The sequence below is a fragment of the Lolium rigidum genome, chromosome 6 (genome assembly GCF_022539505.1).
Source record: "Lolium rigidum isolate FL_2022 chromosome 6, APGP_CSIRO_Lrig_0.1, whole genome shotgun sequence".
NCBI lineage: Eukaryota > Viridiplantae > Streptophyta > Magnoliopsida > Poales > Poaceae > Lolium > Lolium rigidum.
In genome coordinates, this window is record NC_061513.1 from 335681175 (window position 1) to 335697950 (window position 16776).

Consider the following 16776-nt stretch of genomic DNA (forward strand, 5'->3'; position numbering starts at 1 on the left):
TCGAGCAGGATGTTTGACACCCATTGCCCATGGGGATCGCACAAACTTCCCAGGTTTCACGGCGCGCTTTGTGATTGGGGAGTCACTGTAATCAGCTGCTAAGGCCCTGGCGTTGAGATTCAGGAATTTGGGGGACAGGTCCCACTTAGCAGCCAAAGCACACTCGGAGTATATCACATTCTCGGTATAAGCCGAGTGCGGTGTGGTCGTCTTCCCATTGGCAGGCACCGGTGTTGTCATCAGGTTGTCCTGGGCCCCTGTCAAATCATGAATGACAGGCACAGCATCTTGTCATTGCTTAGAGGTTCTTTTCGGCGGGCTAAAAGTGCCAAGGTCAAACGAAGGGTATTCAGCGTCTCGCTCCACATCTGGTCGGTCTGTGTCATATGAGAGCCTGTTAATAGCCATTATTATCAAAAGATCTTATTTGCGTGGTTGGCGCGGGTGGCCACTGACCTGATGATGTCCCACTCGCCGAGCTTCCGGACCGGGGCATTCCTGGGATGTTTGGCCACCGGACACCAGTTCGACCTGCAAAAAAATGCAACCAAGTTGGTATCAAACACGAGCTGGCGGCTAGAATAAACAAGGATTTGAAAAAACATTCTGGTGGAAATTCAATAAAAAGAAGGGCATGTAGATATACGTACTGTTCTTTTTCAGTCTAGCACGTTTGTTCTCGGACTCTGATTCTGATTCGCTTGCACTAAAGTAGTCTTCTCTCCTAGCACGGAGACTTGTTCTTTGGCTCTGTTTCTCTTGTGATAATTTATCAAGGACACGCTTAGCAAGCTTCATGTTCTCTCGGATGATAGAGTCCTTGAAGATGTTTGAATGCAGAATGCAACGAGCATTGTGGGACTTCAATTGATCCACAATATCTGAGCTCATCATATCAGGGTATTCATGCTTGAGGAAATCACAGAAATCGCTGGCAGATGCAGGGCGCAGCAGAGATGCAGAGAAAGGTGACCCCACTTTTATTCCGTCTCCACGGTTCGGGTTGTCAACTTCCTTACTGGGACGCCCCGCGTGCGATGAGCTTGACTGCCCTGTTTCACATGCCAAGTAGCATGAATCATCGCGCCCCCTGGCCTGTAAAGAATGAATTTCTTTTTCTTAATTTCTCTTTCACTAACTAGAAAACATGAAGGATGTTTACAAAAAACAGGTGGGATTGTAAAATAATTCAGGTAGTATCGACAAACCATGGCTGCTCCCAAGCTGGCTCCCCTTGCCCGCTTTGCTTAGGCAACATGTCCTCCATGATCATTTTGTTGATCTGAGACTCGCTAGTGAAGTCTAGTATGCGGGGGAACACTTTGTGCGGCTTGCTAAGCGTGCCGAGGTCTATGTTATCAAAATAAATCATCTGACATGACACGAGTTAAGATAAAAAGATCAGACTTGCATCGGCAACAAGGCTATAATATAAGCATGTTGGTTACCCTCGACGGGGTACGGATATGTCGCAACAAGGGTATTACCCGCCGGACTAGAGGGCATGAAGTGATTGTCATTGTAGCTTTCTTTAGCTTCATGTCTGCCTGAACCCTAGATGCTGCCTCCATCATGTGATCCAGATAATATGAACCCCAATTGAACTCTTTGATCTCACTAGTGATGTATAGAGAACCCCAGAAGTCAGAACATCCGAGGTCGTGCTTTGTTGTTGGAGCAAGAAAGCGCCCATTGATCCAAACAACAAAAGCAACCTTGAATTCATCCACCATGTCAGATGATACATCATCTTTCCAGGGCCTGGTTACAACTGATTGCGCTGCCTTCAATGGGTTGTTGCAGTGTTGGTTAGCACCCATTGCCAACCTAACAAAGTCTGACCTCTCTTGAGCATTGTCAGGTTCCAAACCACACACCTGCCTTCCAGACGATGGCACTCCTAGCAACTTCTCCATGTGTATTGGGCACAAGAACAACCTCCCATCTCTTCCAACAGGCATGGATCTAGATTTCACATCAATCCTACTTAGCAGCCATAGGGTAAACTTCAGATTGACCTTGTTTATCAGCGGGACGTGGAGTACGCCTCCATAGCCAATCTCACGGACGGCCTGCTTCTTCCCATCGCAGAAATCTGCCATGACCGATGCAGCATGCCTGGCTGAGCTGCGTGAGGTCCGAGAACCTTCACATTCCGACTCAGACAGCTCTGAATCTGATGCTACAGTTTCGCTTCCTCGACCAGCCTTCCTTCCGTCTCGCCCGACCTTCTTCCGAGCACTCCTCAACTTGTAAGTTGCCCAAGTGTCCGCTTTTGGATCATTTGCTGCAAAAGAAAAAGCCAAAAAAGATGGGGGAAAGGTGATGATATGCTTCAAACAAACAACAGCATTCTCCATTAGAGGCCAAACGAGGGAGTGCATTGTGAGGCATGTGGTTCAACACTTACAGATGGTATGCTTGTGTTCTTCCCACTGCTCAGATCCATGTCGACAGCCTCTCTGGTGTGAGAGATGAACAATGCGTTGGAGATAGAGGGGCAGGTGGATGTGGCCAGAACTCACTCAGTATGTCCAGGTGGGGGAACCTGTGGCAGCTGGAAAAAATAACTCCATGATGTGCAACGAGGCTTCCATGCCATGCCTCTACATGACTTGACAACACAAGCTGAAAAAAGTTGGTCCACTGTGGAAGGACAGATATTGTGGAAACAATGGTGCATGGAAAAAAGCCAGATATTCGGGGCATGGGGTGCTCCGGGTTCCGTACATGTGTAAAACCACATGTGAGAGCGCACCAACAGCAAGAGGACGACCAAGGATTAAAACAATGTTAGTGTTCTTCTACAAAAACGCAGCAACTACAAAAAGCAGTGGAGCAAAAAATGATCAACTTGGCTCTTCATTCCGGCTAATAAACATTCAGAGGGTACAGCTTGGTTACATTAGACCTACAGAACAGGCAAACACTAGATCAACATCCAAAAGACTGCAAGCAAATGTGGCCCTCCACATTGCATGCAAACCTACACAACAAACATCAGAGCTGCTATGGCAGTGGCAGCAAGTGTAACCATGATTGAACCAGGGGCTAATAACCAAGCACATGGCAACAAACACGATCATCACCATGCGGAGCTTCCCGAACTTTGAGGCGGATGAGCTTAGTGAGTTGATCCGTGATCGCAACTCACTAATCTCTATCCGTCGGGCTAGGCCTTGGTCATCTAACTCTGTCTCGCATTCTTCTGAGAGCCTGGGCCTTCTGATCAAGCTCTTCTCGTATGGCCGCCAACTCCCGTCCGTGTTTCGCCTGAAGAATTGTTGTTCTGAACTTGACCATCTTCTCCACATAATCGGCGACGAGATCAACCCATAACCATGTCTTGCAAGAGTATGGTTCCTGTGGGAATAACGGGAGTAAAAAGGCAGTGAGGAGAATTGCAGCAGCAGCAAGCAAAAATCACGAAAGGACAGAGAAAATCGAATGGATTGCTTACATTTCTGTCTGCTTTCCGGCAGATGTAGTAGTCTCGGTGTGGGTTCCTTCCGCTAAGCGAGGTTTTCTGGCTAAGCGGGATTTTGCAAGCGCACAGCATCTGGGGCTTCGGAACATGCTCTGGATCCTCTTCTTCGATGCTGCATTCCTTACTGCACCGGGCGGCGCCGCCACATCCGACGCCGGCGCAGCAGCAGCTGTCACCGCGGCAAGCGCCCCCGATGCTGCATCGTTGGCGGCAACTGTCGAAGCTGCCATGTCCTCCGCTCCCGCATCCAACGGGAGAGCACCCGCCCACGCTGCCCCCGCCGGATCCGCCCGCGCCGCCGCCCCCGCCGGATCTGCCCCCGCCGGGTCCGCCCACGCCGCCGCTGCACCCGCCCACGCCGCCGCTGCACCCGCCCACGCCGCCTCTGCACCCGCCCACGCCGCCGCTGCACCCGCCCACGCCGCTGCACCCGCCCACGCCGCAGCCGCCTCCGCCGCCGGCGCCGCCGCCGCTGGTGCTGCTGCGCAAGGTTGACTGCGACATGCTGCTCCTGTCGATGGAGGAGAGGTGATGGTGGAGGAGAGAGGATTCGGGAGGAGAGATGATGGTGGAGGAGAGAGGATTCGGGAGGAGACGAGGCTGCCGGCCGTGTCGGGTGAGTGGGGAACGCAGCAGCGGTATCGTGGAGTCAAAGGCCGTGTCTGGTGGCTTTTTGCTTCGTTCATGGGACCGGGCAGTTTTCGAAACGATGGAAAAGAAGCAAAAACCACACTCTGACCTAACATCTTATCCGAATCTTGAAGCATCCAACGGCTATAGCAACACCCACACCCATCCTTGGGTGTACATATGTATTTCCGAGAGTGGATTTTGTACACCCAAGGATGGGTGTGGGTGTACTCTGTACCGTTGATCCGGGCCTGGAGATTCGTGCAAAGGCTGGCCTGGTGGAACATTATCCATGATTTCTCTTATTTACCTGTCACGTCCGTTCTCCTTTTCATCCGGCTTTTTGCCACGCGACACGGGGCCTGCCGGGGACAGGAGACGCGCTGAGTAGCAGAAAAGGACTACGCTGCGTGCTCTCCATCCCCAACCTCTCCGTTGTGTTCCCTCACGCTGTAGCCGCCGGCGTCGGTAGACAGTTGCCGACACCGCGCCGTCTTCTCCCCCGTGCGCCGTATCCAGGGAGCCTTCCTCGCCGTCGACGCGCCGCCCCCGTGCGGCGTCGCCGCGGTCGTCAGCAAGCCGGCCGCACCGCGCCGCCGACAAGCAGGTGCAGGCAGCCATTGACGTGCGCCATGCTTCGCCGCCGTCTCCCCCTTTTTCCTTGGATAGTGTACTAACGGCGACGCCGGGTGCGTGCAGGCAATGGACGCGGGCGCAACAACAGGGCGGGCGGATCCACATTGCTCTGGAGGGGGTGCCTCCTCAAGCTTCTTCTCCCCTGTACCCGAGTTCATCGGCTCGCTGATACCTCCTCCGGCCGTTGCGCAAGGTGGCGAATCGAGCGTCTCCGCCCACGCAGGCACCGGCGACGCCGAGGGGATAGGTGCTGCGGGCTACAGCTTCGGCGCCGTGTCCGAGGAAGAAGGGTGGAGCCACGAAGGGCGCGGCGACGGCGAGCTGGGCTGCAACATGGAGGAGACCCTGTCCCAAGATTTCGACGACGCTGCTGCCCCATGTGCTACAGGCGTCCAAGAGGGAGCCGGCGACGATGGCGACGCGCCATCCCAAGATTTCGGCAGCACTGCTGCCCCATGTGCTACAGGCGCCGGCGTCCAAGAGGGAGCCGGCGACGATGACGACGCCGGGATCAGGAAGTCAAGCTCAAGACCGAAAAAGTAAGATCATGCAGACTGTACTATTATGTCAATTCCAATTCGCTGCAAAAGTTTCAGGTAGTGTAGCAAAAAATCGTGAGGCTAAAATTCTGAAAAAACCTGATTGATGCCTATTCCGTAAGACCACTCTGTACCACTTCATCCTGCCGCCCCCTGCTTATATCGTTGTTGCCTCTTTTGTGTAGACAAGAAAATGCAAAAACGTGCCTCAGTTTTCTGCCCAGATTTCTACCCAGTTTGTTCCCCTACTGCAAGTTTTATTTGCTTCCAGCAGATGATGTTGAGACGCTGCACGCACCAACAAAAGCGTGAAACAAAATCATGGGCGAACTCAGAGTTTTTTGCCTGCTTTTAGTAGATGATGTTATGAATAGACAAATCATGTACAGGAAACCGAAAAAAAGGCATTGGTTTTCAGCATAGTTTTTTGTGTGCAGACATGTTTTTGCCTGATTTAGTAGGTCATGTTGTGAGTAGACTCATTAAGTTTATTTGCGATCGTTTTCTTATGTAGTTATAAAGGTCGGAAAGGATCTGATGTTCGAGTTGGGCCACCTAGAGATATTGGAGCAGTGGAATCAGCCATGAGGAATTCGGCGACAAGGACAACAAAGTACATCCTGGAGCCAGTTGTCGGCACTTGTTTCGATTCGCTGGCAGAAGCGTACGAGTTCTACAATCTGTATTCATGGGAGGTTGGTTTTGGCATCAGATATGGACATAGCTACATAAACACCGAGAAGTACAGGTCATCGCAAGACCTTATATGCCAGCTAGAGGTAAAGCATGTTGCCATCAGCAAAAAAATTTTGTTGATGTCCATTTTGATGTCGTTTTGTTTATGATCTGGTTTGTGTCTGACAGAATGAACGCTTGTTTTGTTTGTTGTCACAGGGGGTTGACAAGAGGGGTAAAAGCGAATCACCTAGGTGTGGATGCAAGGCGATGATCCGTCTACACAGGACAGATGACGATGGTTGGTTTGTGGAGACAAACCGGCCAGATCACAACCACCCGCTGGCTGAGAGCTGCGGAGAGAAAATGCAATGGAACTCACACAAACGGATTGACCAAGCAACGAAAGACACTGTCCGCTACCTGAGAGAGAACAATGTCAGCCTAAGCAAAGTGCATTGTATTCTGGGCAGCATGCACCGGTCTGGTGATAAGCTCCCGTTTCCCAAGAAGTCTCTCCGCACCATTTGCCAGCAGATAGCATTTTCTCAGAAAGATGATGACATCAAGAAAACAATAGATCTCTTTCGGAGCATGCGGGCAGCCGATCCAGATTTTGCTTTCAGGTTTGATCTTGATCCTGAAGGCAGAATAAAGAATCTCATATGGACAACTGGTCGAAGCAGGCGGCAGTACACGTGCTTTGGCGATGTTGTGGTTTTTGATACAACTTACACCACAAATCTTTACAAGATGCCGTTCGGGTTGTTTGTTGGTGTCAACAACCACTTCCAGACTGTTATATATGCTGGTATCCTCATGTCAGAGGAGACAATAGAAGGTTTCAATTGGGCGTATACAGAATTTGTATCTCTTATGGGAGGCAAAGCTCCATTGACAATGTTGACTGGTACTGTACTGCAACACCGGTGTCCACTTCTGTTCACAAGAAAAAAAACCCAAGAAATGTTGTTCTTCATTTTGACAGGATTGCCAATGTTTTTTTTTTGTTTGGCAGATCAATGTCGGGCAATGGAGGTGGCTATCAGCATGACTCTCCCCAACACTGTGCATCGTTGGTGTAAGTGGCATGTTTTCCGGAAGGCGAAAGAAGAGCTTGGCGGCATATATAGTAAGAAAACTGGTTTCAAGGATGCTTTCAACAATGTTGTCAACGAGATGTTAACTGAAGACGAGTTTGAGAAGGGATGGGGGAAGCTGGTTGAGGATTTCGGTCTAGGTGAGAATAGTTTCATGATCCGGGCATTTGAGGCTCGCCACAAATGGGCGAAACCTTTCTTCAAGGACAAGTACTGTGCAAGGATGACTTCAACTCAGAGAGTTGAAAGCGCAAACCACATGCTGAAGACATATGTCCCTAGGAATTCTTCAATGAACAAGTTTGTTTCCCAGTACAACAAGCTTCTTAAAGATAGGAATGAGGCTGAAGATTCAGAAGAACACAAAAACAAGCAGGTATCATCGTGTTAATTTGTGCTTTGCATTTCCCTGATTTGTAACCCTTTAACTTAGGCAGACATCTGAGTTTAATTTTTTGTGGTGTTCGCAGTGCAATCGGAAAGAGAGGGGTGGCTGGCCTATAGAGAAACATGCCCGCTGTATCTACACGCGGGCAGTGATGAAGCTTTTCAAAGCTGAGTTGGAGAGGGGACAGAATTTCAACCCACCTAAGGAAATAGAAGCCCAGAGTTTGTACGAGCTGGAGCATTCATATGCTCATCTCCGGCCCAGTTGGGCTCGTACGAAATTCACGGTTCGTGTTGAGGAAGGACAGCGCTTCCTATGTGAATGTGGATTGTTTGGACATTTCGGTGTCGTGTGCGCCCATGTCATTAGGGTGGGTTATCTCATTGGTCACGCATCCTGCCCCTGTTTATTTTTTTATTGGCACTGACTATCCATGTACATTCTTGCAGCTGATGATACACCTTGGATTGAATCAGATCCCTGACTTCCACATAATGAAGCGGTGGACAAAATCTGCTCGGGACATTTTGGGCCCAAGTGTTGAGGGTCCCCAAGAGACGGAGTTGTCGCTGCCCAAGTCCTTCCGGCACAACATAATGTACGTTAGCGCCCTGGAGCTAGTAAAAATGGGTGATTTAGCAGAGAGTAAGTACCGTATTGTCATGAGACACATCACAGCTGCGAAGAAAGAGCTTCGTGATGACGAAACTCCAGTTGCTCCACTGTACTATTCTAGTGGTGCCGAGGACGATGGGGAAGGCCGGCGGGTGACTAATAATAGAGCTCAGCTTGAAGGGTTGGCGGATAGTGGGGCAATGACTACTGATGGTGTGCTTATTAAGGAACCACTGATTAAGAGGGGAAGGGGTAGGCCCAAGGCAACAAGGTTCAAGTCTTTCTTGGACGGAGGTTGTAAGAAAACAGCGACAAAAGGCAAGCGGCAAGACGGTGATCGGCCGGAGGGTCTTTCCAAGCAGACAACATTCTGCAAGAGGTGCCGGAAGCCTGGACACAACTCTTCTACATGCACGGTGTTACCTGATCGGCGGGCTGGTCCTGACAGTGGTATTCTTCAGAAGAAGCCGCGCAGGCAGAACAAATGTAGCGCCTGTGGAGCAACCGGCCATAACGCCGCGACATGTACCGTTGGAGTGGAAGTGACAGATGGTTAGAGCAAGAACTCCACCTACAACTTAGCTATTTTCTTGGCATTGTCTGTTGTTTATTTTGAGGTGAGCTCTCCAGTGTTGTAATTTAGCTACTGATAGGGATTTGAACTGTAATTTTGTTGACCTGCTCTGTTGCATTTCCAGTTCAACTCTGCAATGCCACAAACTTAGCTGTTTTTGCTATGCAACTCTGCAATTTCAGTTCAACTCTGTAATTTTAGCTACTGATAGAGACATGAGATCTGTTCAATCATGTGCGTGTTGTGTGGTGGTAAAGAAGCGATAACTAGATGATTGACAGGCTGAATAAAATGTTGCATGTGCTTGCTCGATGTATCCAAATTTTCCATTTGCCCAACATACGGCTCCAAGTCAGAGAATGCTCTGGCTGCATGGTAGCCTGGAGTGTAAAGAGTTCCCTCAGGCAGAAAAATGGTGTGCTGCGGTACAGAGTGTGCTGGCCAGGGGAACGCATGTTGGAGCACGTAGCTGCACTCTGATGTGGGGCCGGCAGATTTGAAATTCAAAAAACACATGCGTGACTATGAGCACAAACATAGCTGTATAAAAAGGGCACTACCTGGTTACTCTCCAGGCAGAAAATTCCATCCCCACAGATCCAACAGGAGGCAAAAACACAAGATCAAAGGAGAAGGAGATGTCCGACTCGTTCCTTCCAGCATCGACCCCGAGCACGTCTCGTGCTTGACCTCGGTATCGAAGGAACCGTGTCGCGAGCACCATGGTTCCGGATAGCTCACTCGGAGATCCCGTCACGTCGGTTCGTTTTGCCGGCCTATTCTTTCCGCCCACTTTGTAGTAGTTTCGTTTATGCTTGACGCCTCGACCTTGCAATTTTTTTTTCAGATCGGTCTTGGGGATTCAGGGTACGAAGCGGACGATGAAGTGAGCGTCGGATACGACGGCAACGACGACGGTGAGCAGCAAGAGGCTGAGGATGGGGATGTCAACGAACAGATTCCCATTGAGGTTAGTTCGGTTGCCCATCGAGTAGATAACTTCGCAATCATCTGCTGGGAGGTTTCTGATCCAAACAGAAAATACATTTCAGGTTGGCCCTGGCGACGTAGGCGCAGAGGAGCATGTGGCGGAGAGCATGGGTGCCGGCGTCCGCGAGCGTGCGGCCGGTGTGGTTCAGCTCGAGGACGGGGACTCTTCATCTGATGCAGGTTACCAAGGCGTCGACGAGGGCGAGGACGAGGTGGTTAGCCACCGTCGACGTTTTGGCGACGACGGCGTCCGCAACCTCTTGCAGCGACGGGTCCGCGCTCGTCTAGTTTGACTCAGCTAGGCGGCGGGAGCAAAGCAGCTCATCAGCTGGCAGTAGGTACTCGGTTTAGCGTTTTGCTCGCTGGAATAGCAGCTAGCACTGTTTGTAGCTGAAGTGTTCCTTAAGATTAGTTTGCCGATCAGTTGTTTGATCTGTGAACCCTTTTGGTAGATGTGACCGATCAGTTGTTTGATCTGTGTACCCTGTTGGTAGCTGGAAAGTGTGAAGCAAGGATGCTTGTATAACTTTCATGTAATGCGTAAGCTGGTTAGTATGATTCTGCATGCGTTTTGTCATCCAAAAATTCAGTCAACTTCATGGAACTGCATAACGAGCGGAGAAGAGCTGTTCGACCTTCCAAAATTTCCAATCCCCCGCTCTTTTTCCGGGTTAGGTGGATGCTGGGCATCCATTTGAAATTTTTGAAAAAACTTGTTCGCTGTCCCGTGGTATGCGCTGTGAATTTCCTGTATTCGGCGTGCGATCGTTTGTCAAAGATCTGCGGCCGAGGCTACGCGCTAGCTAGGCGAAAGAACCGCTGGATAAACCACGGTACCTGTTTTCCCGCGAGAATCGTGGGGTGACGAAGCGGTATGGATGCAGTAGTCCTGTCGCAGGCATCGTGGTACAGCTGCTGAGGTCGTGTGTGCGCCGCTCCACACAAACAGTACTGGGGCGTCACGGAGAGGGCGGGGCAGGCGGAGAGGGTGGAGTGCTTAAGCTCTGTGTCCATCTCTGTTCGTTTCATTCCCATCTCGCACCCCTCGTCTCTGTTCTCTCACACAAGCCACCGCTCCACTCTCCCAAAGGTCACCGCCGCGTCCTCCTCAACTCATCTCGCCGCGCCGTCCACCACCTGCTTGCACCACGGGGAAAGCTAACTCTACTCTGTTTTCTCCTTGTGAACAGGTCACGATGGGAGGGAATGGGAGGGGCAAGCGCAGAGACGTTCCCGGCTGTTCGCGCATGCCGCCTCCCGCGCTAGCAGATGAGCGGGAGCTCGGCGCCGACGTCCCGCAAGGCGGCCAGGTGGAGCAGAGCCCGACTCAGGTGTACAAGCGACGGAAGACAGGTATCCAGCTGCTCGCCGCCCGTAGAGCCGCAGCGCGGGGGCTTGCATGTCAAAGCAACCTGCTCAAGTTCGATCTCCAAGGTCTGTGATCTGTTTGCCACTTTTGATGCTGAGAAGACGGCTATAGTAGAGGGTATTGATTTCGGTGGCTTGCTTAGGCTACCTAGAAACACAGAGCCGGATCCCCTAGTAAGCCTTTGGCCGATGAGGAATGTGGAGACGTCGGACCGTGCTGGTTTGTGCATCCATACTAGGAACTTCAATGGCATCATTTGTAGAGATGTAGATGTATTCCTTATGTTTGGCATCCCTTTTGAGGGAGCTGAAGTTGCATTGGGTGAACTAGTCCAGCCCAAAATTGTCAGTGTAGTCCGGAAGTTGCTTCGGATTAGTGTGTGCAACTACCCAATCACCATGGCAGAGCTGAGACAAGTTCTTTTGAAGAACTATGGTGCTAGCATGTCTTATGGGCAGCAGAGCTAGCTTCAAGATTGCAGTAGTTACGTATGCTGTGACACATTTCCTCGCTCCAACATGCTGCAACGCTGAATTTGCAAACACAGAAATCCTAAAACACCTACTAGACACTGACAACATAAAAAACGTAAACTGGGCTGGGTACATCATCAAGTGCATCAAGCGTGAAGCATCCAGGCTGAAAGATGAATTGGCTGATGGCACAGCTTCTGTCGTGGTGCATGCTTGCCCAGCTGTACTGAAGGTATACAGTCAGCTACATTTCAGCTTATTGCCTGCTACCAAAACAACTGAACCATGCGACTAAAAGAAAAATATTCTGTTTTATTACCAGGTTTTTTACCTTGACAACCTAGGATTTGGACCCCTTTCCCCGGTGCATGACGTCTTCCCTAGGATCAGTGCCTACACCTCCGAAAAGATGCGTGCCCTTGTGAAAGCTGACACCAAGAAGGGTTACATGTCAAGCCTTGATATGTTCGGCATCACCAAGGTAAAAATGCTGTGCTGGTCTAGCTGCGAGGGCAAAATAAGGCGGTTCTCACTTGTATTGGCAGAGGATTTTATGCCGGATGCTTGTTTTTGCAGATCCGTGAGAGGAGCGACGTGTGCTACAGCCGTGGATTTGCTAGCAGATCGGTGCGTAGGGATCCTGTGGAGAAGGTTCGGGATGTGAAGCCAGCTAATCGCACAGAGGGTGCCGAAATTTGTTCCGAGGTGTTTAACACTCGTCCCGGAGACACATTTTTTGACTTGTTTCTTCTTGTTTCCGGGTTCTTGTTTGGCACATAACATTCCTTGTTCTGTGTGTAGGTGCATGACATGACCCATTTTGGGCTAAACTTGATTGATGAACATGCCATGAAGTGTTCAGAGTTATTGAAGGGAGTGCCCGGCGCCGAGAAGGTCCTAGGAGAAACAATTGACTTCATGCGCTCTCGGTGGCTCTCCTACTCTGTTGAGAAACAGGAGGCACGTCTTAAGCTAGGTGTGTCTTCTATGAAAAATGCTATATTGCAAAATATGCAGCCCCGGTGTTAATTCTTACTCACTGAGTAGATGTTGATCCTCCTTTTTTCCAACCAGTTGGAGCTTATCCACTGAATATATCCGCTGGGGAGTCTTCTTCAAGTGGTGTTGCAGCTAATGACAGCAAGATGGGATCGTTGAAAGGTGGTGTCTCTCTTCTGAATAGGTTGAGTAAACGCGAAAAACACCCACAAAAAAGGAATCTAACTTGTCTGACATGTGTGGCAGTGGAGTCAGGGAAACTCGTGTTGAAGCAGATCGGCGCTGTCCAACAACCAAGTGATGATCGGGCAAGCATGGGGTGGAAGAATGGTACATGTTCTGTTCCATTATGTCTGATAATTTGGTTTCCTAAAATCCTATTGTAGAGCCAGGACACATAGTTTTATGTTATGTTTCATTGTGCCCACTGATTTGGGTTTTCTATTCCGGTGCAGCCGATTTGGTGTTTTGGGAAAGTTTGGGTGAACAAGGTGCTCGTGGTCAACATTCAGTGTTAACTGATGAGCAGAAGGCGTTCTTTGCTACTCCAGCTGATCCACTTGTGCCTGATGGGTCTCCCGTGTATGATTGCACGCCAGACCATATAAAATCATGTAAGCTGTTGCAGTTGTTGACTAATTGTGTTTGCGGCGCCAGCATGAAATTGTACTAAATGTATTTGCTGACTAAGTTACACCCTTTTATTTTTCCTAGTAAATGAATCAGGGGGCTTGTTTGTTGGTGAAGTAGTGATGGCCCCAGATGAAGGTATCGAAGAGCCACATGTGCCTGACGATGATTATGAAGTGATTATCGTGAGAAGTCATTCTGTGTTTGGACCTTCTCCTTTCTCTCTGGGTCTATACCATGCGAAAGCACGTCCTCCACTTTGCAGAAAACTTATGAAGCTGCTAAATCAGACAGGATGCGGTGGAGGGTTCACGGTGCGAAAAATGTACCATTCAGCAAAGTTGTTTTTTGCTCCGCGCATTATGGTTGTGTTAACTGTCCTTGCCTCTGCGAAATCTTGCAGGATCTGGTTTCGGAGTAATGTGCCCACGGTGCTCGTTCTCTCATGTGCAGACATCTGTAGTGTGTTCTCCAGGGAGGGTATATACTCGGTTCCTGCGGTAGATGGGTTGACAAGGTCCTACACTACTCACGACAAGCTTATGTACATTTCAAATGGTGTACTGGATAACATGTGGCGTCATTGGATGCCGGCATCGTTTGCTGTAAGAATCCTTTTCGTGTTCCGTTGCACAACTTCCTCTGTATTTCTCCCTCCTGTCAACTTGCAACTGAGAAAAAAAATTCTACCACAAACAAATGCAGACTGCTGTGATTAATGGAGAAGACTGGCTCAGTCCAAGGTTCAGAGAGATGCTTGTTGGGGAGCACCTAGGCTACAATGTAGCAAACTGCAGGCTGGTAAGAACAAAAGTGCAATCACTTGTATGCGATACAGGCTACAGGAATTTAGTTTCCGATCTAACCACATCTTTCTATCTTCTTCCACCTTTTGCAGTTAATCATGTCTCTACCGAAAGATGGCCGGTGGTGCTCGTATGTTTGGGATTTTCTCCACAAGGTTTTAACTGTTATTGACCCTTACTTCCAGCAGACCGAAGTAGGAAAACTTTCGTGGGAACATGATGACACCATGGACTGCCTCCATGAAGCTCTGTTTGATTGCAAAGATCAGTGGATCCAGGGCTGGGAAGTGGATCGTCACAACTGGCGCTACAACCACCCAATTGCGTTAGGCCGACCCTGCCTTGAGTAAGTATTCTGCATCCCAAGATGTGTCTTTGTTTGTGAACTGGGATGATTTTACTTATGAGGTCAGGAACAAAAAACATGGAGCAGATAATTTATGTGTTGCATCCCCTTTTACTCACATTTGCAGCTACAATTCTGGTGTGTACACAATGCATTATGCTCTTCACTTCGACGGAGATGATGTGACCGACTTGTCGGTTGAGGTGAGCACGCTCGTATTGTTTTATGCCGTTAAATTTGTTACACCTATGTGTCCAGAGAGGTTTAAACGTATGCTATTTTTTCATGGCTTAGGACGACCCTGCACTTGTGCGAGCGGACCAGTTTTACAAGCTCATGAGGATGCCAGGGAACACTGGTGATCTACCTGATTTCCTTCACCAGGCTACAGCATGACAGTTTGCTACAATTTGGTTTGTAATCGAAATGCTAGTTTCCTAGGACTACTGTGAGCTGGACCATCCTAAGCATGGCTCTTTTGAAATGTATCACCACACTGGCGGTGTATCTAATAAGGCTTGTAATCGAATTGCTAGTTTCCTTATATTAGTGTTAGCTGGACCATCCTAAAAGCATGGCTCTTTTGAATGTATCACCACACTGGTGGTGTATCTAAGAAGGATTGTAATCGAAATGCTAGTTTCGTAAGATTATTGTCATCTGGACCATCCTAAGCATGGCTCTTTTGTTGTGAGATCGGGGTTTTTCTCTCGGTGGTGTATGTAAGGAGGAAATCTCTGGCCCCTCTCCTTCTTTACCTATAGTGGCTTCAGGATGTAGCTTAAAGGGTAAAGTACAGCGGGCGTCTAGACAAATCTGCGGGTGAATGGTAATGTTCTTCTCCGTTTGCACTTGGTAAGATGCAAAAAACCTAGTACCAGCCATGCACAGAATGTTTGGGGTTCGGGTGTTTCAATCAATGGCTACGTTACTCGAAATATGACAGATGAAAGCTCTGTAATATTCATGTGATCCGTATGGTTAGGGTCGTGCCATATTGTACTATGAAAAATATTTCGTTGGACAAAAACTGTCTCTTGGGAACATAGAGCATTCTATTCCATAATGTGTCTGGTCTACATAAGAGTCTACAAAATGTTCTATTCCGAACGCTGGGTATTCAGCCCACTCTTGAAGCAATTCAGAAAAATAATAGAAACATCACATGCATCGGCGGATTAGGCTTGATCCGACTTTTGCTTAAAACATCATTGGAGAAGTGGGTTCCTTAATCCAGGGTACACAACGTACAGTCTGAGGCCAACATAGTGGTTCTAACAACACAAAACAACTCCCCCCTTGTTCTAACAACACAAAACAACTTCCCCTGATCCAGCACAGTATGGATCATATTGGTATGATGGGTGATAATGGCTGCGATGTTAGTCCTCAATGGTGTGGACGAAGATCGATGGAACCTTCCCCTTGTTCTCCTCGATGGACATCATTTCATATAACATGTTCTTTGTGAACTGGTTGATGGCCTCTGCAGTATTACCGAGTGTCAGACTCATCACATGAGCACATGTGATTTTACACCTTATAATGTGGAATGACGCTTGGTGTACAGAGCTGAACAGTTTGGTGCTTACCGGAGTGGGTTCATCAGTAAACTTCTTTCCATCGAAGTTGATGAGGCTGAACAATGTGTACAGTCCTGATTGCTCTCTGCATTTCCATTAATGTAACAAACTGGTGAATATGATGCAATATATAGCAAGGAAAAGGGAGAGCACGAGTAGCAAAATTATGTCCAGGGGAAAAAACAAGCATTACGGGCTGGCTGTCAAATTGTCACTTTTAACCACACAGATGCTCCATTTCTCCCATTCGGGGTTCCATCCGTCGAAAAAAGCTCTATGCAGTTGGCGAGGGCGGCGTGCAGCCTTTCGATTGTGGGGCGATGTGCCTCAAGTGTTTCATCCTCGGATGACGTGGCGGACATGGGGTCCAGGATGCTAGTTTTCTGCATTTTCATGTCCCATGCGTATGCACACCATGATCTAGGAATGCGGACAGGGATCATTATCTGCAAGACAATGATGACCATTAGCATGGCCAGGAATTATAAAACTCTTTTGGCAGAAAATAACGAATGAACTCCGTTACCTGGCGACATCTATGAATCTCAGACTCAGAACCCCCAAGTGTGAGTTGGTTACGGACCGGTATATTTTCCGAAGGATTGGCATTTCCAAGGACATGCATCTGTTGCGCAAAAATAGAACTGAATTATTGTTTGTCAAAAAAAAATCAAGTCTCATCCAGCTACTAGATTTGAGTAACAAGGTAATGAGGATGTGCATGTACCGCAAAGTCAGATTCCAAAATTAGCCGGAAGATGAGGCCAGCTGGGTACATCCCCCGGTCAAGTTGCTGGATGCGTCGGATGGCAATATCGAACACATCGTAACCCCAGCATTCACGACAGGTAAATGCAATTTGCATGACCAGCCCTTCGATCTCGATGTACCTTGGATGGTTGTGAACCAACCATGGTCTGTCCATATTTTACCCAA

The 16776-nt window shown here is 48.9% G+C and overlaps 1 protein-coding gene across 1 annotated transcript; it reads left to right on the plus strand.

Moving 5' to 3' along the window:
• Window positions 1-4819: 4819 nt before the first annotated feature.
• LOC124664846 (protein FAR-RED IMPAIRED RESPONSE 1-like) lies at window positions 4820-8846 on the plus strand. Its single transcript, XM_047202274.1, has 6 exons — window positions 4820-5292; window positions 5807-6071; window positions 6187-6877; window positions 6986-7443; window positions 7538-7825; window positions 7905-8846. The coding sequence occupies exons 1-6, from the start codon at window positions 4820-4822 to the stop codon at window positions 8625-8627; spliced, it is 2898 nt and encodes a 965-aa protein (XP_047058230.1). The 3' UTR covers window positions 8628-8846.
• The last annotated feature ends 7930 nt before the right edge of the window (window positions 8847-16776 follow it).